At 41.0% G+C, this 26,527-nt stretch overlaps 1 protein-coding gene across 4 annotated transcripts in view; it reads left to right on the top strand.

Moving 5' to 3' along the window:
* The window catches only part of CSRNP3 (cysteine and serine rich nuclear protein 3), a 166,587-nt gene extending 142,696 nt beyond the window's left edge, over positions 1 to 23,891 (top strand). For all 4 annotated transcript variants that reach the window (XM_073634010.1, XM_073634012.1, XM_073634013.1 and 1 more), the window contains 2 exons: positions 7,647 to 7,943; positions 19,459 to 23,891. In XM_073634010.1, coding sequence (XP_073490111.1) covers positions 7,647 to 7,943; positions 19,459 to 20,511 — 1,350 coding nt within the window. In that variant the 3' untranslated portion in view covers positions 20,512 to 23,891. The remainder of the gene's footprint in view (positions 1 to 7,646; positions 7,944 to 19,458) is intronic.
* The last annotated feature ends 2,636 nt before the right edge of the window (positions 23,892 to 26,527 follow it).

Below are 26,527 nucleotides of genomic sequence, written 5' to 3'. Positions count from 1 at the left end.
ACCCTTGACGTTGACACTGTAAGTAAGTGAAACCAGTTTCCTACTGCACATGCGCGAGTCGCGTTGCGCTTTGTAAATGGTCCCAATGTCTTCTTGGGCGTGTGTGTGTGTCCCAGAAGGCAGGGTGGAGGGGCCAGAAATGCACATATCTTACCCAGAAGGGGGAGCGGGTACCTGTCAAAACCAGGCGCACCCCCCTCTCCCAAAACAAGCCAATTGTGGTAGGGGAGGGTGCGAACAAGTGGAGCTTCCCCTTTTAGGGGGAGCTCCGCTTTAGGGAGCATGTGACTTCCTTCCACCACCCCCCTGTTGCTTTACTCTGCCACTTTAAATAATCTTTTCAGGTAAGTGCGATAATTTACAAACCTTTGTAATACAAAATAACTTTACTGTAGTTAATTTTTTTCGTTCATCACCAGCACCTTGTTTTAGTTTAATAGGTCTAAACCAGAGAAAATGCTCAGTTCCTATGTTTTAAAAGCATCTTTCCTTGTTATATTCAAGCTGTGCTGTCCATTTACAAGATGTAGGGAGAAGAATGGCCAAGGTGGAGGATGAGAAAATGTCACATACCGAAAATTGTGCATTAGCTTCTCTCCCATTGCAAAAAAAAAAAATTAAAAAGTAATGATCATAGTGCAATAAAAACAATTATTGTTCTTTGAAGTTTCAAAGACCCCGCAACTGGCTAAAAACAAATAAGGTACTTGAAGTGTATTTTTAAGCATAAACAAGGAAGCCTAGCTGGTAGAATAATAGACACAGTTGGTAATGAAATAACACATGGACAAATGTTCATGGGAAATGTCAGCCAGATAGGGGGTTAGAAGTAACAGATTGCAACAGTACACTCAGACAGAGTAGATGTGAAGTGTTTACCACAACACTCGTTAACGTACATAAATTAGTTAGTTACTGCGTTGAAACGCATGACAGGTGGTTGAACATAAATCCTTGTTTGAACATCGGATTGGTTGGCATCACTTGCACTTCTAATGATCACATGGAAATGTGCCATTAAGCTCCTTGATTTAATAAATTGCCCCCACCAACACACCAAGATAAGCTACCCAGGGCCGTTAAAGCAGTACAGCCAGCACTCCTGTACTGGGCCTGGCCCCATCAGTTTGAAAGTGGGGGCCCAGGCACCTGCTGAGCACGGCGGGGGGCCAATTCATTAAATCAAGGAGCTGAATGGCAAATTTCCTTGTGATCATAGAGGACATAGAGAAGATAGTGTTACTAACACAGGTAAGGTATAACATATCAATAATTCAGCCGTTCATTCTTGACGACTTTGCTTTTACCATTTGTATTGTCATTTTTATACTTTATATGGATGTAATTAAAAAAATTATATTTTTATATAAATCTACAGCCTATTTTTCTTGCCTTTTTAACAGCAGCCTGCAGCTACCTCTCCATATCACACATGCATGTTCTCCATACAATTATCCCATCTGTATACAGTATACCAATGCATATGTTAAAGAGGAGTTCCAGTCAAAAAAAAAAAAAAAAATTAAAAGTCAGCAGCTACAAATACTGCAGCTGCTGACTTTTAATTGGACACTTACCTGTCCCAGGGTCCAGCGATGCGGGGGATCGAAGCGCCGCTCGTCTCCCCCTCCGTTCATCGGCGCCGTCATTGCAACTGTGGGTGCCGGGCTGTGGCTTCACAGCCCGGCACCCACTGCGCATGCGCGAGCGGCGCCGTGATTGGCCGCTCAGTCACCTGGGACCTGTAATGGGTCCCAGATGATTGACAGGAGGGAGGGAGCAGAGCTGAGCCCTTCCTGTGCCGAGGGGGAAGTGATGTCACCAGCTCAGGCACTGGAAGAGGCAGACTACGAGGGACCCCCTAGCAACAGGCATTTAGAGGTAAGTAAAAAAAAAAAAAAAAAATCCACTTTTTTTTTTTTTGTATTTATTTATTTATTTTTTTTAGGATTTTTCATGTAGTTTTTTTTTTTTTGGGTGGAACCCCACTTTAAGGATGATCAGCTTCAAATAATTAACATAAAGCAAGAGCTTTGAATGCTCAGAAAGAGATCCGACCATTATTGCACAGGCATAAAGACTTCAGGAGCATTTTCGAGTTCTAATGATCCTCCAGCCAGTAAAGTGTGGCATACTTTTCATGAGCCCAAAAGCATTGCAGAATGTGCCACTACATTATGTACTGACCAGATCTGAGAGAACCTCACATCGGGGGTATTTAGTGCAATGACCAATATGATGAAAGTGTATCAAGTGGTCAGATGTTTGCAGTATATGGTGGACAAAGGGCAACCCCAAATAAATTAAAAATAAAATTAATAAAAAAATGTGAAAACTGTACCATTTTTACAAGGAAACTTTTAGGGGAGAAATATGAAATAAACTTATGAATATGGTTGTAAACTTTAAACCCGGACTCTGTATCAGCCCAGAATTCATGGCCAATCGTCAGTCATGAATTCTGACCCAGTAACTCTGCGTTACTTGAATAATGATCACTGCAATTATGAAGGATTGTCTGCGTGTTTACTAGGTGTCAAATTTTCTGCCATTCCTATGGAGAAACCTTGTACAGTATGGCCCTTTTGGGGTTTAATCTGTAGTAAGTCTGTAATGAATACAGTCATGTTAGCTGATGGTTTGGTATTGCATACATTTATCTATGTCAAATAAGCATTTTGGCATCCCCTCTGCACATAAGGCCCACTTCATGTTATGCCACTCTGCCAGGAATGTGGGAAATTATATGGAGGTAGAATTATGATTGGGAATTCCCTCCAACACCTGGCTCGGTATCCTAGAGAAGTTGAGCTAACATCTTTCAATAAAACCTCCAAAAAAAGCTGACATAGTCCCTTTTATTTTATTTATTTATTTTTTTTCCCTACAAAAGCACAAAAAACTGCACATGGCATGTGATGCAGGCAAGTTTAGTCAGGTAACTTCCTGTTGAAGGCTTTGAGATGCCTCCTCGCATATTCACCTGCAAACACCTAAAAACAATTAGTACAAGTACAATAAACAAACGGCAATTTCGCAACATCTATTCACTAACAAAGTGAGAAAATGGTGACATCACAATGGATTGCAGAATGGCCAGATTTCTAGAGTTCAACACTATAAAACAGATTTGCCACCTCAAACTGGGAAGTGTCCAGTAAATGCAACATTCCCAATAAAAAAAAGAGAAATGCTACAGTACAATAAGTTTTTTTAAAATAAAAAAAAAAAGATATTTGTGAATAATTGGCCCAGCTCCTGGGTGTTTTTATTTTATTTTTTTTTACCAGGCAAATGGGGTTGTGGTAAACGTTCTTCATTAATATGGCCATTAGGTGCCAATCAGAGGTAGCAAACCACAGATTTAGATCATGATCACTGCTTTGACCTTTTGCAATAGCAAAAACAGACTTTGAAGCAGATGTGACCATCTCCATTTAATCATCTCTGTGGATGAACATGCCTTATGGATGAAATGCCTGCCTTAACACTGATGTGTCTGAATCATAGACTTTCATCGAGAGAAGTGAGTGCAGATTGTAAAATTTGGTTCCAAATCTGTCTAGCTGCTGTGTAATGTCAGAGCAGTGCCTTGCACCAAGAAATGCCACATTGGTGTTTCATAACTAAGCCCCCATAAATACTAGGCTATTAGTGGTATAGCCTTCTAAGTAACGTTGACAAAAATAACAGTTGTGGACCTACAGTATTCAATGACTAGCACATGGACACTTGAAATCAGAGGGCATGCATTCTTTGCAACATTTTGAGATGCAAAACAGGATTAGCACAAGGTATATAGGTAAGGGACAGACCACTGATAAACCCCCAACTGCGTCGACAATGAAGACTTAATACAAAACAAATGATTGGTCAACCTCAATTTTTTTGCTTTTTTTTTTTTCACCACTGGATTTTTAAAATTAACTCCTGCAATAACAGGAGTTGGATGAAAGGTTTAGTGTAGTATATACTTCTTTTCATAGAGGTCTATACATTAGACCTTTAAAAAGAGGGCCATCTTTGGAAGAAAGGTGGGCAGAAGGAACAGATGATGTTGGTTCCAGAAGAGGAACAGTTGCTCCAAATGAGGTGTAGTTGGGAGCTATGATTTTGCCTTTTTTTTTTTTTTTATGGGTACCCTAAATTGTCGAAGCATAAAATCAGGGCTTGTAAAACGAGGCTTTGATTATATGTTCTTTTGTGTTCTCGTTGCATATGGATGGTACCTTGCCAAAGAAAGGTTTGTGCAGAGATGAGCATATATTATATTAATTTTGAACATAAAGTGTAAATTCCCAGTTGTGGCGTAAAGATGCTTCAAATTGAAGGAGGCAATGTTTATAAGCCAGCGTCTCCGCTGTATCCACTAGAGAGGAAATACGGCATTTGCAGCAACGACATTAAGATTCCGAATGTAGCATTTCTCAGAAGTCAGCAAGATAATGAGGCCATTGCTATGCAAATAGGCTCATTATTATTAATTTGTGTCAGCCCCTGAGAGATCCTCAAATAGCTTTTTGGAAATTTAAGTAAGAAATTAATTAATTCAGCAAAAACATGAAAATACACAGGCATAACAATTTTTTAGGAAGATAGAAATATAAATTGTGCTCTTCCTATAGAAAAACCTATGCCGTTTAGAATAATGAACGTCTACTAATGTGTTAGATCGCAGGGGTGGAACGTTGTATCTAGAAAGAAGAAAGAGAAACTTAATTTGTGAACCATATTAACTAGAGTTGGGCAAACTGTTCGAGCTGAGCAAAAGTTCAGCCCAAACATCGCCCGTTCGGCCAATACTCAAATTTTCAGGGCGTTCGCCCGCCTTGCACCCCACAATGCACTGCGTGCTACACTAATTAAATACGCATGAGTCATCAGTTGTCAACAGACTTCCCTGCTGACAACTGAATGGAAAAAAAAATTGCCAACAATAGAAAAATGTTTAAAAAAAAAAGGCGTGTCCTCCCCCCCCCCCCCCTGAACCATACCAGGCAACATTCCCTCAACATGGGGGGTTCCTTTGGTGCAAAAAAAAAAAACAATGTTTCCCCCCCCTCCCCCCCCTTGATGTAGAGGTGTCCATGGACAATCAAGATGCCTGCCGCCACCACCAGACCTGAAATAAGAAGGGGGAAAAAAAGTTCTGCCTGTGAGGAAGGCTAACCGCCGACTGCAGGACAATTCTTATATAGGTAAGGGGCAGGCCATCTGGCGTCATCACCTGATGTCACCACCCCCTTGTGACTGCATTGAACTAGCTTGCACCAGTTAAAAGGGCCTTCCAGATTCTGATAAGCCTCCTACCCGCACACTCCCACAGCCCAGGGTTGTTGGGGAAGAGGCCCTTGTCCCCATCAACATGGGGGGGGGGAGGTACTTTGGGGCATGTGGCTTGGTATGGTTCAGGAGGGGGGCGTGCGCTCGCTCCTCCCCTTTTTTTCCTGGCCTGCCAGGCTGCATGCTCGAATAAGGGTCTGGTATGGATCTTGGGGGACCCCACGCAGTTGTGTGGGTTGTTTTTTGTTTTTTTTTTGTTTTTTTTTATGTGGGGTTCCCCTTTAAAATCCATACTAGGTCCTTTGGGATTAGTGGGGGATGGGTATTGTATTGCCAGTAATTTTAAATGTAATTTTTTTATTTCTTTATAAATGCAGTTTTGCTGAAGCAGGTTCTATACATGGTACAGATGCCCCACTTTATAATATATATTTTTAATCTATCCAGAATAACTAATACCTATAATTTTTTGTGTGTGGTGTGTTTTTTTTTTTTTTTTTTTTTTTTTAAATAGAAATTGGAATTTTCTTTCAAATTTGGCTGTTAGTAAACGTAACAAATAGGAATTATCTGTAATAACTAATGCCATATCTAAATGAATGGAATGTAAGAAAATAATAACGTATTGTTTCATTCCATTTGTTTTAGATGCGGCATTCGTTATTTTGGATAATTCATAACTTCCAATACATTTTGTATTAGTTACGTTCACTAACAGCCAAATTTGAAAGGAAATTCCAAAACCTATAATTTAATAGTTATTAGTCATTATTTCAAATTTTTGGATTTTCTTTTTCTTATTTTCGAATTTCTGAAAAAAACAAATGCAACCAAAACTAACACATTTTTCAGCAGTGCACATGTCTATTGCACAGCACTGTGTATAATATACAGTAGAAGGTATTACATCTAGACTTGCAGGCTGTCCAGTGTTATGTTATTTCTTGTTTTTTCTTCTGCTTTAGTGTAATTGCTTAAAGCGGAGCTTCATCCAAAAGGGGAAGCTCTGCTAGTCTACCTGACCCCCTGCCTTTTGGGGGGGTGGTGGGAATGAGACTGCAGCCCATTCACAGAGCACTGCGTGCTTCGCACATGTGCAGTAAGAAACTGGCTGTGAAGTCGAGGTGGCAGCATCAGTACCCAACAGCCCATTGAGGAATTGGCTCGGGTGAGGACACCACTGACTTTTTTAATTTTTTTGGGGGGAGCTTGGAGCTCCTCTTTAAGCCTTGTTGAAATAAAATGTACTGCAGCATATGCACGTGCAAGGGCTGTTTACACCCACATGCAGTCCCATTGATGTCAATTGATGCAACAACCACAGGGACACCACCACTGTTCACACTGGGCCTGGTGTGAGTTCTGGGCCATGCATACTCCATGGATGTCAAATTCAGCAGTGGCCACTGCGACCCAACTGTCCTCAATGGGCCTGCTTGCAAACAACACCTGTGCATCCCTGTGTGGGTAAACACGGCCCTTGCACAGTTGAACAATTTAGTGCACCCCATGTGAATGAGGCCTTATGCGAAACATGATAATGGGCTGTGCCTCCATCTGTGACTTCCCCTGATCTAAATTTATAGGGGGATGGTGCGGGGAAGTATTCATCCTTTAGGAGCTAAGATTCCTGATAATTACCGAATGAGAACAAAAATGGGGTGGAACTTTACAAGTACCCTTGCAGGGTCTAATAAATATACGTGTATTAGACCCTGCAAGGTACATGTAAAGTCCCACCCCATTTTTGATCTCAATCTGTAATTGTTTTATATGGGATGGTACTCTTCTAAGATTCCTGATAAGTCGAGACCCTGAAATGCTACATTTGGTGGCCTTAAATGATAGTGTATATCTGGGCAAAGATAAAAATAAAGTGATCCTATGCATCCTAAGTTTTCTTTACTGAACTACAGAACACCTGTCGCTCTCCTCTCCTTATCTCCATAACGGGGGAGTGTTTTATATTCCATTAGGAGAGAACTTGAGTAGGGTTTATAATCCTGCTTGGGATTTACGTACAGCAGAGTGCACAGGATGTTATGGGGAAAAGTGTGTGTATTGGAGAGATGTACTGCATAGGGTTTATTTTATTTTTAATTATTATAATATTACTATTTATAATTGTGCTCAGACATATACTTTAATGAGATTATATGCCTCCTGGAGGATGACTGTCAGTAGGAGAAGTTCTTGAGAAAATCATGGCATTACATTTGCATGAGGACACTACCAAAGGAATGAGGCGGAAATCTATCCTTTCTTCTTTTTTTTTTTTTTTTTTCCCCCCTATATAGATATATGAGGTTGTACAATAAAATACAACCTAATCTCTTGACCAGTCTATTTATTTCTGATTTCAGATTACAAAGAATGGCACAATAGAGTCTGATGAAGCCAACATTCTCACACTGGATGATATTTCAGATGATGACATTGACTTGGATAACACAGAAGTAGATGAATATTTCTTTCTACAACCTCTGCCAACAAAGAAGCGGCGAGCCTTGTTGCGGGCATCAGGGGTGAAGAAGATTGATGTGGAAGAGAAACATGAGCTGCGAGCCATCCGGCTGTCCAGAGAAGATTGTGGCTGTGACTGCAGAATATTTTGTGACCCAGAAACTTGCACATGCAGCCTTGCAGGCATCAAATGTCAGGTGAGCCACCATTCTAATATAGGGCTCTACAAAATGACTCACGGGAAAATCACACAAACGACATTCACTACGGGAAAAACTAGTATTATTTTTTTTTCATTTTGAACATGTAGTGCACCCCAAGTAGGAGCTAGTGGTGAATAGGGATCCCCCACCCTGCACAGCCAGGTACACTGAATTTTCACAGGCTCCTAGAGTCCAGAAAGAGTCCAGTGCTTGTTTTTTTTGTATTTTTGAGGGGATAAAACTTGGATAGGGTATAGGAATATTATGGGTCGCCCACTTGACTTGGAACAACTATTCAGGGCCAACTTTCCTATGTACTGTCAAGATACAGTCCATTGCTTCCTCCAGCACACTTGCCTGTAGAAATCCTAGCTGGCACACTGGTTAATCTGACAAAAAAGCAAGAGTCAGATCTTGAAGCAAAAGCCCTTTTACAGGCAGGGACCCCAAGCCTCTTGGGTTGTGTAGCAAATACAGTATCCATCTTCCCTGTGGCCACTGATCCCAGCACCACCTCTTCAGGCACTGCCAGCCCACCTGGCTGCAGCTGCCCCTTTTCACTAGTCCACATGGCTACTTCTCCACAGTCCTCCCAGACTGCACACTCACCAACCACCTGGCTGACTTCTCCCTGGAGATCTTCTGAACGTACTTACTCTCTCCTGCTTCCCTCTCCTTGCTTCCAGGCATCCAGGACAGGACTCCTCTGTGTGGTGTTAGATGATCCCTCCAGCACCTGAAGTCACCACCACCTCCCCCCCCCAGTGTAGGGGGCACTCTCAAGGGCTACAGACAGCCTCCTCAGCACTCTATCTCCATATTCCATCCGACTCCCCTACTGGCATGACCCAGAGTATTTAAGAGGTGCCAGCCCACTTGCTGGGGATTGGCTGGGGCCCTCCTCAATACTCCAAGCAGCAACTCCTGATCTCCCACCCATTCTTCTGGAAGCTTCTCCAAGGTTCCAGTAAGTAGGGGGAGTCATCCAGCTTTCCTGAGTCACTCATCCCTGACCCAGATTCAACCGAGTCTGGCTCTCAGCCAGGCTAAAATCTACCTACACTACAAAACTATCTACACCTAGTACATTAGAGGGTGCTACACACATAGTGTATATTATCAGGAAATGCAAGCTGTTTTCTGGTTGCTTACAGTATGAAATGCTACCTGATTAGCCCCCTACTCTTCCACAGTTTTCTGATTTGTACAATGAAGGTTTTAAAGTGCATAGATGACGTTCATTGCTGACACTAACAGCAAAGCAATAAATCCCTGATTAAGTTGGAGTTCTGTCTCTCACCCAGTGCTACTGTACAGAGAATTAAACAAAGAATGTGTAGTGCTGCAAAAATGTAAATCTAAAAATGCATACACAGTGATTGAGACCAAAATCCCAGTGCTGTCACTCACAAAATATAAAGTGAATAATTGTAGTTACATAAAATATTAATCCAACAAACAAATATATAATGGGTAATTGTGACCAAAGTCCAAAAGTGTTACAAAGGATCAAATTTCTCATGCGATATATGTGTTGAAGGATTCACAATACTAATAGGTCTCATGAAAATAGTTCTCATAAAGTAAAATACACTCCCCTTCCTTGTGTTTGTGACCAGATTCCCAGTGCTGCAAATCCACTTCAAATATAGTGAAAAACCACCACACCTGTGTGCAAGGCAGACTCTCACCTTTGGAAAAGACCTAAATAGGTCATGCCACACATCCCCTCTTTAGACCCCATTCACACAGGGGCAACACGACTTGCAGGTCGCCTCAGCGAGGCGACCTGCAAACGAATGCCCGGGCGACTTGCAAAACGACTTCTGCATAGAAGTCTATGTAAGTCGCCCCAAGTCGCCCCCGAAGTCGTACAGGAACCTTTTTCTAAGTCGGAGCGACTTGCGTCGCTCCCCTTAGAACGGCTCCATAGTACAGAACGGGAGGCGACTTGTCAGGCGACTAGGTCGCCTGACAAGTCGTCCCTGTGTGAATGGGGTCTTAGGGTTATATACAGGCTTCTCAAGTTCAGCTTCGCCTCCTTTAAATCACCAATCCAGTACTGCCCCTATTTAAACCTCACAATTCTTGGGTAATGCACTGTAGCTAATCAAAATCATAAAGCGCCTGCCATAGTGTAGTAGAATCAAGCCTTTTTGGTAAAAAATGGATAAATTCACTCGCATAAAAACAGTGTTCTCAAGCATGTAGTAATACAATAGGACAGGACTGCGTTCTACTTCCGGCATCCAGCTGGTTATGGCACCGAAGGTACCAATCCTAACGCATTGCACCACGTGGCTTCATCAGAGGATTGGCTTAGTGATGTATAGAGAAACTTGGTATCACTAAACCCACATCATAAAAACTATGAATAAATGCTGTATTACATGCTGTTTATACTCGCTCTCACTATGAGATTTGTTTTTGTATCCTGCAAAAAATCCTGGTTGATCCTGCTGCTCTCTATTTCCTCCTTCTGTCCTGTCCATGTCCTCAATGCAGCTAGGGATTTTGAAAAGCGGTGTTGGCAGCTCTGCACATGCTCAGTATTCAGTAAGTTTCTATGCTGAGCATTTCCTCCAACGTGGGTGTATACACAGTGGTAAAGGACAGCCCACTCCCTCCCTCCCTCCCTCCTCCTCCATGCCCACTAACAGCTAAACACACTGGGGAGAGATATTACATGTAGGTTAATGGTGGATTCACTACCCTCCTATCCTAATGCCCTGTACACACAATAGGATTTTCTGACAACAAATGTTCGATGAGAGCTGCTTGTCAGAAATTCTGACCGTGTGTAGGCTCCATCGGACATTTTTCATCGGAATTTCCGACCAAACAAAATTTGAGAGCTGGCTCTCAAGTTTTTTGACAACAAAATCCGTTGTCCGAAATTCTGATTGTGTGTACACAATTTCGACGCACAAAATTCCACGCATGCTCGGAATCAAGCAGAAGAGCCGCACTGGCTATTGAACTTTTTTATCAGCTCCTCGTACATGTTGTACGTTGACGTTTGGAATTTCCAACAAAATTTGTGTGACCGTGTGTATACAAGACAAGTTTGAGCCAACATCCATCGGGAAAAAAAACATGGATTTTGTTGTCCGAAAATCCTATCGTGTGTACAAGGCATAAGACTCAGGCTGAATGAGTGTGACAGTCTGTGACTGGCAGAAATCCACCCACAGTATGCTATGTTATTTCCACAAAATAATAAAGATTTGAAATATAAAGATTTCAAATATATATTTTATATGCCACTTTAAAACCGTGTATTGATATTCATTATTTTTACTCTGTATCCCAAAGGCTTTTTTTTTTTTTTTTTTTTTTTTTAAGATTTAAAATTATAGTGCCATCATCCACATACAGAAGGGGCAATGTAAATTAAACAGTGTGTGTTTAGTATCACGTTAAATGGCTGCAATATACTGGACCCCCAACCCAGAAAGTGACCAGTACACAGTATTGCATACGTTTAGACCTCTTTCACACTGGAGTGCTTTTGGCGCTAAAAATGGCTCCTGTAAAGTGCCTCTTAAACCACCCCAGTGTGAAAGCCTGAGTGTTTTCACACTGCGGCTGTGGACTTGCAGGACAGGAAAAAAAATCCTGCAAGCAGCATCTTTTGGGGCGGTGCGGGAGTGGTGTATACACCGTTCCTACCGATTTGAAATGAATGGGCAGCGCTGCCGAAGCGCCTGCAAAGCGCTTCAGCAGCGATGCAAAATGGGCACTATTAATCCTTTCCTCGGCCACTAGCGAAGGTTTAAAGCGCGCCACTATAACAGCGGTAAAGCGCCGCTAAAACTAGCAGCGCTTTACCGCTAACTGACCCGCCGCCCCAGTGTGAAAGGGGTCAAAGTGATGCTGCTTTTTACCTTTTACAGAGGATTACAAGAGGCTGATAGCAATACAGCCTCTTGTGCTAGTTGCATGTAAAAGTGTAATTATTATTTATTATTTTATTTCTTCTTTTTTTTTTTTATTATATACCTAACTGGATGAAATGTGGTGTTTTTTTTTTTTTTTTTTTTTTTTTTTTTTTTTTTTTCTTTTTTAATTTCCATTTTAAACTTTCAAAAAACAAACCTGCTAAAACAGAACCCTGTAGAGGGGAAGAATGGAGATAAGCAAGGGGTTTCTAATTTATTACGGTAATGCACTCTCCACTTTAGATCCATTCTCAGACAAAATAAATAAATGTGACTGTAGATATAGGGCCTATTCATGGTGAATGGTACCCCAACATGCACTACACAGTAGCAGCCAACAGACAAAGCAGTGCAGCATACAATAGACAGGAGGAGTGTTTTGTTGTTTGCTGTTGCAAAAGAAAGGTGCGTGTTCAATTCTTCATGGGTTCAAGTGTGCTGCAAGTCCATTCAAAGCAGTGAGCTGCCTTACTAATGTGCAGCTTAACACACGATCCTATAATGCATTGTGGAAGAGGTTGAATTTATTTTTCTTTAAAATCGTTAAAGTATCATACTTGCCTGCTCTGTGTAATGGTGAGTAAGCCTCATTCCCTTGCTGTGATTGACAACAGTGGGAGACCCGGAAGAAATTCTGGATGGACCCTCTGTAAACTGCTATACCCTTTCCACCAAACTTTGCAATGAAAAAACAGATATTTAGTTCACACAAATTGCAATACACGTTTAACCACTTCAGCCCTGGAAGGATTTGCCCCCTTAATGACCAGGTCCTTTTTTGCGATACAGCACTGCGTCGCTTTAACTGACAATTGTGCGGTCATGCGATGCTGTACCCAAACAATTTATGTCCTCCTTTTTTTTTTTTTTTTTTTTTTTTTTTTTTTTCCACAAATAGCTTTCTTTTGGTGGTATTTGATCACCTCTGCAGTTTTTATTCTTTGTGCTATAAACAAAAAAAGACCATTTTGAAAAAAACTATTTTTTACTTTTTGCTATAATGCATATCCCAATTTTTTTTTTTTTAAACCTATTTCTTCATCAGTTTAGGCCAATATGTATTCTTCTACATATTTTTGGTTAAAAAGAATCACAATAAGTGTATATTGATTGGTTTGCGCAAAAGTTATAGCTTCTACAAATTAGGGAATAGGATTATGGCATTTTTATTATTATTTTTATTTTTACTAGTAATAGCAGTAATTTGCGATTTTTAGTGGGACTGCAACAGTGGGGCGGATAGATCGAAAACTTTTGACACTTCTTCCTTCTCTTTTTTTTTTTTTTTTTTTTTTGGGAGCAGTGACATTTATACAGAGATCATAGCTAAAAATAGCCACTGATTACTGTATAAATTTCACTGGCAGGGAAGGGGTTAACACTAGGGGGCGGTCAAGGGGTTAACTGTTCCCTGGGTGTTTTCTAACTGTAGGGGGGATGAGCTACCTAGGACATGACAGAGAGAGTTATCAGAGTTCCTGATGACTGGGAACAGATGATCTCTGCCATGTCACAAGGCAGAATGGGGAATCGCCTTGTTTACATCGAGTTCACGGGCACACTCCCACGTCACGCGCGCTAGCCTCCCTGCACAGACCGCCGTACAGCTACGGTGGTTTGCGCAGGAGAGCCGACCTCCCGCCGTATGAGGGCGGCTTGTCGGGAAGAGGTTAAACTGACCACCTGCATCACAGTAATCCCACTTCTGGCCAGTCCTATACTGCCTTGCCAATGCAGATGCTATGGTTGACACAATACCAACATGGGGCATCTGATAGTTTAAAGAGAAGTATAGGATTTTTTTTATCCCATAATCATACTTGCCTAGGTGGATGCAGCATCGGACCAATGCTGCATCTGTCCCCTGCTGCCTGTTCACTGATAACCGAGTCACCGAACACCGCCAATGGCTCGGTTCTCACCTTCCCAAGCGGAGAGATACTGCCTGTCAGTCAGCAGTTCTCCTGCTCTGCTCCTCCACACTAACTGGAGTGCTGAGCTGTGGAGGGGTGGAGAGCGGCCATCTGTCTCTCAGCGGCTCACTGAGAGGCTGAGACACCTATCAGTCCAGGCACCTGGTAGAGCCAGACTTCCAGAGTCGGGATGACACGGTACCTGGACTGATCTTGGTGACGCCAGCAGAGAGCGGACTTCAGAGTGCTCTCTGCTGAAAGCGAATTGCACTTCTGTGACCCATAGGAGAAGCCCAGCCAAATGAGCTCAGGCTGGACTTCTCCTTTAAATACATGTACAAGCAATTGGGATTTGACCACAGGTATATCTTTTCTCTGTTGTAACGCAGGTCAGTGACCAGATCTGAACCTAATTGCTTTCCCGCATCTTGGGTCTATATGCCCCATGTTGGCATGGTGTCCACTGTAGCAATTGCAGTGACAAGGCAGTGTAGGACTGGGCCATAAGAGGGATTACTTTGATGCAGTTGTTCAGCCTAAAATTGTATTGCAATAAATGTGAACTAAATATCCCTGTTTTTCAACGCATAGTTTGCTGGAAAGGGTGTAGCAGTGTGCAAAGGGTCCATCCAGGATTTGTAGTGTTAACATGGGGTCACACTCCTTTAGCACCTGATAGTTTAAATACATGTACAAGCTATTGGGATTTGAGCACAGGTATATCTTTTCTCAGAGACCCGGGAGAGCCTCTTCTCTTGTGCACATCACTAGATTGAGATGGGGTTTGGGTAAGTATTTGGGGGAGGGGGAGGCTGCACACTGAAGGTTTTTTACCTTCATGCATGAAATGCATGAAGGTAATAAACCTTCACCCTTTACAACCATTTTAACTACTTCCAGTCCAGTGTTTTTTTTTTTTTTTTTTTTTTTTTTTTTAGAGCCAACGGCGGTCAGCTCTCTTGTAAAAGCAATCCTAGCTGCTAACTAGCCACTAAAATCCCCCCCCCCCCCTCCCTGCTCAGGCTTATCCATACCACCAGGAGATTCAAGCGACCAGCTGGCGGACATCCGAAAAAACCTGGGAATTGGCTTTCCGGTATGGTAACTCGGAAAGCAATGACATGACACTATCGGTTTACCCAGATGTCCAGATACCCACATTTAACCCCTTCCCGCCGACCGTATGCACATATGCGTACTCGGCTTTCCGGGGTTATACCGGGATGATGCCCGCAGCTGCAGGCATCATCCCGGTACCTTTGTTTCCAGCGGGCGATCGGCTACCCGTGTATAACAACCGATGCGGCTAAAAGCCGCTCGGTTGTTATACCGGAGGAGCGGGAGGGGACATCCCCCCCCTCCCGCCGCCGTTACCAGGCCTCCCATGCGATCGGGAGGCCCGGTGTCCAATCGAGAATCTTCGGCGGCTGGGGGCGGGCTGGAACGAAGCTGTGAGCGGCTTCGTTCCAGCCTTCTTGTTGTAAACGCGGAAGCGACGTCATGACGTCACTTCCCGTTTACTCGGCTGCCAATGGCGCCGAATTTAAAAAAGTACACAGTATTCAGAATCGCCGTTTTCGGCGATCTGAATACTTTGAAGTGTAAAGGAGGGATGGGGGGTCTTTTAGACCCCCGATCTCTCCATAAAGAGTACCTGTCATCACCTATTACTGTCACAAGGGATGTTTACATTCCTTGTGACAGCAATAAAAGTAAAAAAAAAAAAAAAAAAATTTTTTAAACACAATTTTAAAGTAAAAAAATAAATAAAATAAATAAAAAAAAATTTTTTTTTAAGTGCCCCCGTCCCCGCGAGCTCGCGCAGCGAAGAAAACGCATACGGAAGTCGCGCCCGCATATGTAAACGGTGTTCAAACCACACATGTCAGGTATCGCCGCGATCGTCAGAGCGAGAGCAATAATTCTAGCACTAGACCTCCTCTGTAGCTCAAACCTGGTAACCATAAAAAATTTTTTAAAGCGTCGCCTATGGAAATTCATAGGTACCGTAGTTTGTCGCCATCCCACGAGTGCGTGCAATTATAAAGGGTGACATGTTTGGTATCTATTTACTCGGCGTAACATCATCTTTCACATTATACAAAAAACTTGGGGTAACTTTACTGTTTGGATTTTTTAAAATTCATGAAAGTGTCCCTTTTCCAAAAATTTGCGTTTAAAACACCGCTGCACAAATACCGTGTGATAAAAAATATTGCAACAATCGCCATTTTATTCTCTAGATTCTCTGCTAAAAAAATATATATAATGTTTGGGAACTCTAAGTAATTTTCTAGCAAAAAATACGGATTTTAACTTGTAAACACCAAATTTCAAAAATAGGCTTAGTCATGAAAGGGTTAAATATCAAAGGCATTTAAACACAGATCTTGGTATTTTGAATGCTTTTAAGGGCAGAGGATGGATTTGGGGTCTTGCAACCCCCAGATCTCTCCATAAAGAGTACCTGTCACATGGCTATTGCGCTCACAAGGATGTTTACATTTCTTGTAACAGCAATGAAAGTGATGAAAAAAAAAAATGTAACGCAACAGTGTAAAAATTAAAAAAAAAAAGTTAAAAAAAAAATGTAAGTGCCCTCATCCTCCTGTGCAAAGGTGACTGCGTGTGTTGGTCCCACACGCACGGGATCATCGATCGTCCCACACATGTGAGGTATCACCACGAATGTCAGATCATGGGCAATAATTCTAGCATCAGACCTCCTCTGTAAATCAAGTGATAACCTGTAAAGGCTTTTAAAACCTTGCCTATGCATAGTAAATGTACTTAGTTTGTCACCATTGCATGGGTGTGCGCAATTTTAAAGTGTGACATGTTAGCAGCCTGGGAGTGCTGAACTTGGGCAAATACTTTTATGCTGCGCAATTATCACAACTCATTCGCTACCGTAAAGCGATGCGTAAACTGTAGGCGCTATATAAATCCTGTATAATAATAATAATGCCCTTCCTTGACATCTCAACCTTTATGGATGAAAATTAAATCTTCTATCTATCCCACCAAATCGATTAGTAACATGTGACTGCAGACGAAAGAGAGACCAATTGTAATGTGTTCCCAACTATACTTTTCCCTGAGCCTTTGGGACAGATTGATGAAACCATATTTATTTAAATCCTCCCTTGCTCCCTTGACTTGTAATCCTGACTTCACCCCGGGTCTCAATCCCCAAGTGTTCGCATGGTGGACAAAAAAGGGCCTGTTACGTATTGCTGATATGTGCAATCATAAGGTTATCTTATCAAAAAAAATACCATCTTCCTAACTCTGAAATATATTGCTACTCTCAGATCGAGCATCATTTGATGACCGTACAGTGTACAAATGATCTAACCACTTCCACCTCAATGGAATATCTATGTAGGTCTTTCGATAAGCATACCGGCCATATCTCAAAAATCGACAGCATTTCGACCTCTAAGTTGGAAAAATTGTTTTATATGAATAAGTGGGAACAAGATGTAAAAGAAACGTTTGCAGTTGACGAATGGTTTTAAAATGGCACAATATGCCTCAAAATCATACATTAATACTTCATTCATTTGAAGCCAACTACAAAGTTTTGCTATGATGGTACATGGCTTTGGTGAAAGTGGCGGCATGTATCCCAGGTACTCCCCCCTTATGTTTCCGGGGACGTGGCATGGAAGGCACAGTGTACCACATATGGTGGACATGTCCAAAAATCAGGAAATATTTGGATTTGTATCTATCATTTTATTTATTCACTAACCCAAGTGAACTTGATTAAATCGCCACAGCAGGTGCTACTGGGACGCCCATTGGATGGAGTGCCGGGAAACATAAGGAAACCTGTATCCTTCATCTTTAGAGCATCCAGGATAGCAGTAGCTAGATCTTTGAAGGTGCCCACGATCCCCTTTGATTTGGTGAAAACTTAAGTTGTCGTGGATCATGATTAATGAACGACTTTAATTACTTGATAAGCAGGCCATCTTTGATAAAGTCTGGGAACCTTGGATTAAATATCTGTCTGAAGCCTTATGAGGCATCAGTACCCAGTTATGCCTGGATTGTCAGGAGTGCATATTGTCAGGAGCGCACATCTCCCTTTTTATCTTCCCCTCCTTTTCTCCTTTTTTCTTTCCCCCTTCCTTTTTTTTTAATTTTTTTAATTTTTTTTTATTTTTTACTGGCTCTTTTCTTTCCTCTCCTTGCTTCCTTTCTTGAGTGACCAGTGAGTTGTATGGTTCTAATTACATCCTGGATTTCTTGCTTAGCCCCTTTGCCCCCACTCATCTTATATTGAATGCCCTTATTTATATTACCACATGGACGAGCAGTTGTGGTTCCCTCCTCATGGAGTGACAGGGACCCTAGACCAGCCATTCTCAACCAGGGTTCAGTGGAACCCTGGGGTTCCTCCAGAGGTTGCTAGGGGTTCCTTGAGCTGTGGCTGGTGAACCATCTATTTGATGATGCCTACAGAGTTCAAGGATCAGCCCCACTTGGCAAAGCCAGCAGCATGACAACAAATATCTTTTTATCTATCTTTAAGGGTGGCGTTCTGAACACCACTTTAAGGGTGGGGACATTCTTCCTATTGACCACCAATATCCGGAGCATTGTTCCTATTGAGCCCTGATGATTTGGTTTTAGTAAGGGTTCCTCAACACATAAATTATTTTTTGGGCTTCCTCTAGGGTTAAAAGGTTGCTCTAGACTATGCCAACTCTTTTATTCATTTTTATTGTAGTTTATCACAATATATATAAGAAATATAACCGGTATATATGTTTGAGTTTATCAGTATGTCTATACTTCTAGTACCTTGATGTATCTTTTGGCATACTGAAATACCTATCCTATGTAAACAAGCTTTTGTCTTGGCATTTGATATAAACAATTTTAATAAAAATTATTGGAAGAGAGAAACCTCTGCATACTGGAAGTTACATGTAAACAAAAAGGCCTGGACTGAAAGAAGTTAAAATCTTACCATCCCCTTTTTTTTTTTTTTTTTTTTTTTTATTCCCTTTTGGTCTGTTAAATGCACCATCTAGTCTGTTATATCTGTTCGATAGATTCAAATATCATTTGATATTGCAAGAATTCCAGGGAGCTCAAAATATCCTCTACATGCTGTAAAATTATCATAAGCACTACTATCCGCCCATACAGTACATCTCTAAGAGACTACCCCCCATGTTATGGCGATGAGGAGAGGGGTACGTGTTCTCTGGTCCTAACACACGTCCTCTCCTAGGGCAACAAGCTGTTTTGGGTAGGATACAGAACTGTGAGTTTTGACAACCTAAGATAGGAAGGGTTATTGACAGGATCACTAGGGGAAAATAAGTAGGCTGGAAATTAGAGAAAACTTATACAGTCACCATGGCTAAGGATTGGTAAGCTGCATTCATTTTTATTTTATTTTTTCGGAGTTGAATTGCAAGTGGACCAGGCCAATGTTCTGCACTTCTTTTACTCTCTGTCCAATCGTCTGTATCCTATGTATAATCCTATCCTAAGAGAGCTGGATGCATGAATATTGTCTTGGTCATGTTGTGTGAGATATATATATAATTTTTTTTTTTTTTTTTTTTTAAATTGGGTCTCTTCATATGTTTATTAAATTGTTTTTCTTTTTTTTATATCTTTCCCCACTAGGTGGATCGTATGTCTTTTCCATGTGGATGTTCTAAGGAAGGATGTAGCAACACCGCTGGCCGAATTGAGTTTAACCCAATCCGAGTACGGACACATTTTTTGCACACAATCATGAAGCTTGAACTAGAAAAGAATAGAGAACAACAGCTCTCTGCAACTAATGGTTGCCCTGCAGAAGTTGGTACACTTGCCAATTCAATGGTTCAGTCGGGCCACCCTATAGAGTATTCTGTTGCTGAGAACTTTGAGGTTGAAAGTGACCCTCAGTCTGCCATGATGCACTTTCAGAATTCTGATGAGTTAGACTGTAGTGGTGAAGAAGAAGAGGAGGAGGAGGATGATGAGGAGGAAGATGGAAGCAGCTACTGCAGTGAGGCAACGGACTCCAGCACTCAAAGTTTAGCACCAAGCGAGTCCGAAGAAAATGACGCTGAGGACGACGACGAAGACTGTGACAAATCAGATGACTTTAATGATGCAATTGTACCCCATGATGACAATCTACCTGTATCTTCAGTCTTCTGTTATTCTGATGCCAATGCTTTGCATGAAAATCATTTAAAAAATTCTCCATATTATACTAATCCCTCAACCCTGTATTATCAAATAGACAATAATAATTCTGCTGCCACCAGCCAGCTCACAGAGGTCTACTCTGATAGGGACTCGCTGAAAAATGGGGCTACAAATTTGGTGCCTTACAACATGAGACCAGAGCAGTACAAGTACGTTGACTATTCAAGCCAGTCGGTTGACGAATACACCAATAGTCATTATACATCATCAAGTCCCTCAGTGATAGTTTGCCGGGCCGCTTCAGAAAACGACAATGGTCACTGCAATCCTTTGTATGCTGAACATCGGTCAAGTCTCCCACCAGTAGGGTTCTGCTCATATTTAAAAAGCCCTTCGTCTGAAGGATATGTATCAAATTTAAATGGTAATGGTCACCATGTACCTGAACTTAATGATAATGCCATAGCACTCTCCGAGACAAATAAACTTCATGAGGATTGCATGAAATCCCCTGTAGTGGAGACTGTTCCAGTTTAACGGCTGTAAAAATGAAATGAAAAAACATCTTGGAATTTTTTTTCCTCCAATATGATTTACTGATTTCCTACAAAACTGAAGTTAACCCCAAGGAAATGGAGATGAACAAGTTATTGTCCTAGTCTTATTCGATTTGAGATTTATGTTTTTATGTTAACATAATGACCATGGCAATGCACAACAACACTGTTTAACTAACAATGTATAAAAAAGGTATCTAAACAGATTTGTTTATTAGGAAATGTTAATTTAAATATGTTAATCTTTATATATTTCAGAAATAGCCTTCTATCAAAAAGGTAACATCTGCCAAATCAACACAATCAAATCTTTGTAAAGCTGATTTACGGGTCTGTGCAAGATTGCTCTGATTCTTTTGCAACCTGTGGATTTCTGATTGGTTGAATTACAAGTAAGAGCACCTGTCGTTTTGGGATTTTTTTTTTTTTTTTTTTATGCCATCAGAAAAGTCACAGGTTGCTAAGCTTGTCTTAAATATTGATATCTCAAATTTTAGAGAAAAAGACTTAATGTGATTTTGTGTTAAAATATTATGGTTACCTGTGATTTATTATTTATGAAAGTTCTGTGAATTGTTTTAGTGTATTTTTTTTCTATTTATATTGACAAATGGACGCATGTTCATAAAAAAAAAAGGTAAAATACTTCACAGCATATCATGACACGCCCTTACAGAATTGGAACTGTACTATGCAGAAGACCTTAAGTGGTGGTAGGATTGAAGTAAAGGATACCCAAATAATTTGGATTTAAACCTTTAAAATTGTTGGTTTGTATGCTCTGAATTTTACATGTTAATTTTTATACCTGTAATAGTTTCAGAATTCCAGGCATTAAGGTTTAAGAGAAACCGTAGTGGGAGGAAAAATGGTAAGATACTATTGCTGACCACCTTTTTGTAAATGCAATGTGTCTGGCTGTTCTTGGCCTTCAGTACTTGAGTCCCTATCCTGGAACTCGTGGCTCATGAAGTCTGAACTCCTATGTTCTTGGTCAGTGACTCAGTGTATTGAAGCCAGAGGATCATGGCAGCCATATGCTTAAAATTTTCAAACAAGGTCAGCAGTGAAGGGCCACAGGCCACACATTTTCTCTTAGCACAAGCTTTTTTCTGTTTTTAAGATTATCTATTAATGGAAACCAATTTGAAAAGCATATCAATTTCGAAATTAATGAAAGGCAGTCAAAACCAATGGATTAGTGCAACCCCCAGCCTGCTCAATCCACTGGTTGGGGCATTACAGACAATGTCCATTGTTTTCTGCTAAAAAGGAGATAAGCTGGAACTACCCAGTCATCTGGGCATCTGGACTGTGTAATTGAACAGCATATTTAAGGGGTTGTAAACCCTCGTGTTTTTTCACCTTTTAATGCATCCTATGCATTAAGTTTAAAAAAACTTCTAACACTGACCGGCCCCCAACCAGTTTGTTCCCTCGGCGGAGATGCGCTGTACCTCTCTGCCCAGGGTTCTTGGCTCTTGATTGGAGAGATTGATAGCAGCGCGGCCAATGGCTCCTGCTGTCAATCAAATCCAATGAAGCGGGGGGCGGGGCAGAGTCCGGCATCCTGTGTCTATGGACGCAAATGCTGGACTCAGGAGTGTGCCCGTAAGGTAACCCCCAGGGTGAGCACTTCTCTTAGGGGGTTTACCAATACAAGAAGGAGCAGTGAGCGCCGTTGGGGGACCCCAGAAGATGATCAGGGGCACACTGTGCAAAATGAACTGCACAGTGGAGGTAAGTATGATATGCTATTTAAAAAAAAAAAAAAAAAGGGTTTACAACCCCTTTTTAAGTGCAAAATAACATTCTAGGGTGATCAGAAGCTATTTTGTATTGCCAGCTTAGCAATATTAACAGATACCTGCAAAATTTAGAAAAAATGCTTTTAAACATTTTAAGTGGTTAAGCGAGTGGTACTTATATTTCCTACAGGAGACTGAGTCCATGGGGTTGGTTTACTAAAACTAGAGCGTGCAAAATCTGGTGCAGCAATGCATATAAACCAATCAACTTCCATGTTTTATTGTGAAAGCTTAATTAAACAAGCTGAAGTTAGAAGCTGATTGGCTACCATGCACAGCTTAAAGTGGAAGTAAAATCATCCATTTCAGGCACGTGCTGGAAATGTAACACTCCCATTGATTGTACTCTCAACCAAACTGTCAAACCAACCAATGGCTGCTGTCATAACTGATCACATGTGCAGCATCATGGCAGTTGTAGATTAAACAGAGGCAAAGATGGCAACTTCCTTGGCTGAAAATGATAGGAGGGTTTACTTACGCTTTAACTAGATTTTGCACTCCAGTTTTAGTAAATCAACCCTCATGGGTTTGACCATAGTCCTACTGACAATATTATATACTAATGATGGTTTAGTGAACAGAATAGTCGTCAGAAATTGGAATTTAATGGTACGCCTTAGGCACAATGAAACCGAAGCCTTGAATTGCACATGGGAACACAATATGAGAACACAACCGACCTGCTGGGAACTTCTGTTTCTCATCCAAAACCAACCACTGCCTCAGATTTATTATTGCTAATAATATGGTGTGGTGTTGGAACACCAGCTACTTTCCCATGTGATAATTCAGAACAGGCATTCCCAAGTCCACCTACCCTTCTTTCAAAAAGAAAAACAAAATGTTGCTGCATGGAGTCAATTGGCAGGACTCATTCTTGCTTAGCAGCATATTTGAAGGTATTGTTGCGCAAAGAGTGCAACGGGTCACAAAGAATTCACATGAAGGCCTCATGCACACTGGACATTTTTACAGCTGCTGTTTTTGGCTTCAGATGTTTTTTTCTACAGTCAATAATAAACTCTCCAGCATGTTATCCTATGTGTCCATTAACGCATAGGCTGTTATCAACTGTTTTTGGCTGTAAACCCCCAAAACGAGTAGATTCCGAGAGGATTTTTTCAGCTGTAACATCAAGAAAATGGCAAAATGCGGCTCACCAGCGTTTTCTAACATATTTTTTTTTTTAACCCATTTAAAAAAAAAAAAAAGTTGAAAAACTCACTGCAAAGCTACTGCCATTTTTACAACGTTATTATAACGTCCAGTGTGCACAAGGGCGGAATCTGAACGCCAGGCAAATTTTCTAAATACACTGATAAAGCTATGCTGTAAGGACCCTTTCACACTGAGGCGCTTGAAAACTGCCCATAAAATGCAGATTGCTTTTGTGGCAGTTTTCAATGGAGAGGGGCGCTTTTTTTTTTTTTAGCGCTCCAAAGCTGCTGCTTGCAGGAGTTTTTTCACCTTCCCACCAGCGCACCGCCTCAGTGTGAAAGCATCCATTGATTTTAATATAAAGCAGTTTTCAGGCACTTTTTTTTTTTAACATCAAAGCACTTGAAAAACTACTCGGTGTGAAAGGGGCCTTAATGCACTCTCTGGGGTTGATTTACTAAAGCTGGAGAGTGCACAATCTGGTGCAGCTGTGCTTAGTAGCCAATCCGCTTCTAACTTCAGCTTGTTCAATTAAGCTTTGACAAAAAAAAAAAAAAACTCGAAGCTGTTTGGTTTCTCTGCAGGGCTGCACAAAAATTTGCACTCTCCGGTTTTAGTAAAGCAACTCCATTGTCTTTTATAATTGCCTGAAGTTCCACTCCACTTCTGTCTTTCGTAGCATACTTATGAATAGCACAGTAGTCAACTGCTTGATTTTATTTGTTTGAAATGATTCTTGAACAAATGATAAAAAAAGACGAAGTGCCATATAGATAACCTGTCCAAGATTACACTGAAATTGATTTCCCCCAATAGTCTGTGTTTCAAATATTATATTAAGCATCTACTGGAAGACATGGGTCATATGTCACTTGAGAGTATCCTAAAGCTATATAGAACACTATAATACAGGCCGTTCTACTGGATAATAAATAATATATCTGAGTACCTTTCAACAAACCAAGATCATAATTATTAGATGTAAAAAGAATTTTATTTCAGGGCCACCATGAACAAAATCTTCCTTGTGAACCCAGTATTACGGAAGAATTGACATTTACAGCTGAGTACCGGTAAACGTATTCCTATATCGATGCACTTTATATAAGGCCAGTACAATCCAATAAACTTTTAAAAATTAAAAGCACCTTTCATAAGTGTAGATATTAAATAAACCCTGGAATTATTCAGCATTTGTAATTAGCATGTTATTTTCAAATGCTTGTACAAAATACTGACACATCATTACCATAATCACCGGCATGAACATGCCATTATTAAAGTTCCATCATATTTCTGTTTACTGAAGTGTGATCAATGCAAGAAGAATTCTGATTGTCTGTTGTGGTTTTGCTGGTTATGAAAGGATGTTGAACGGTGTGCTCTACTGGTAATTGAGGACGTGGATGCTGACACTTTCTCATAGCTAGGTGCTCTCCATGCTTAATTAACTAGTATACATATGTTTAAATTAACCTCTATCATGAGTGGGATCCAGTCTTGTTTCAACCTTTGCCTAAGAAAGGGAACTGGAAATTTTTAGGTGAGGATATCTTTCCCTTGTGATGATCTTGCATAATAAGCAAGTACAATACTTATTGGGCCTTGGGTCTTCTTCATTACTGAGGAAATAATGTCACATGGATGGGGACTCCTGCCCCATAATCCTGTCACATAGGTAGGAATCCTTCCTTGAGATCCCCATTGGGTCGTTCTCAGACTGCTGTCCCTTGGACTTCAGATATCCCCAGAATGAAGGGCATATGTAAAATAGTAATGATTTTGAAACCCCCTGTTCTGCAGATTTTACCAACCTAGTGTAAATCACTCATGCCTGGTAACTACACTTTGCACATTTTCACAATATATTTAATAATTTTCATTATGAAAGCTTACCTGAAATATGTAATTGAACCTGCTTTATTAAGCATTAACTACTTTTGAGTCAGTTTCTTCGGGAAAGAAAATCTATTGAAAATGCTTAAATAGTTATCTGTCCCACCACCCGCAGCATCAAACTTGGTCATATTGAGATAATCTTGTTGAAGCCCCTTCAACATCTGGCACACATCTGCTGCACTCTAGTTGGTTTTGGTGGCCCTATGTTACTACTGTGTCCTGTAATGATGTAGGGCCAAGTAGATAAAACCACAGTCCACGGTGGGGGGTGCAGACCAAAGTGTTGAATGCAACTGGTCAGCTCCAAAAAGGCATTAAACTGTACCCAGGTGAGAGTCATTTCACACTAAATTAGAAGAAACTGCATCTAGGGTATGTAAGTCTAATTTAATATTTCATGAGCAGGTCATATGAATGGGTATTGTAACTACAGTCGCACATTTAGAAACTGTATAGTATATGAGGTCAGGCAGTTGACAAGACTTCAAGTGCCAGTCTTCAGGTACCCTCTTACCCTAGACCAGTGATGGCAAACCTTGGCACCCTAGATGTTTTGGAACTACATTCCCTATGATGCTCAACTACACTGCAGAATGCATGAGCATCATGGGAAATGTAGTTCCAAAACATCTGGAGTGCCAAGGTTCGCCATCACTGCCCTAGACCATCCAGTGAAAGACCTCCTAGTGGTAGTAGTGCACAAGTCACATTGATTTAGTCACTTTGTCACGCTTGCAGGTAAGAAATGGAAAGAAATGACAACGTTAATGGGATTGTTTCAGTGACAGATAGGTAGAGATTGACCACTTCCTCCTCCAGGTTCAGAAATATAAAATGTAGCTACTACTGTGGTGTTGGCCATCCCCGTTCAGGTGCTTCTTCTAATTAGGCCAGCTGCTTTAAATCAAACTTGTCAATGCAACCATTTAAGTTAGAAAACTGATATTACCTTTTACTAAGCAAAGAACCTCATCCATTATGTTGCTTCTCTAAAACTAGCTTCCATTAGTCGCTATGGGGTTTATTTACTAAAACTGCAGAGTGCAAAATCTGGTGCAACTCTGCATAGAAACCAATTTGCTTCCAGGTTTTTTTTTTTTTTGCTAAAGCTTAACTGAATAAGCTGAA

This window comes from Aquarana catesbeiana, linkage group LG06 (genome assembly GCF_042186555.1).
Source record: "Aquarana catesbeiana isolate 2022-GZ linkage group LG06, ASM4218655v1, whole genome shotgun sequence".
Classification (NCBI taxonomy): domain Eukaryota; kingdom Metazoa; phylum Chordata; class Amphibia; order Anura; family Ranidae; genus Aquarana; species Aquarana catesbeiana.
Note: the sequence above shows the minus strand (reverse complement) of the source record. Positions and strands in the feature narration are given on the sequence as shown.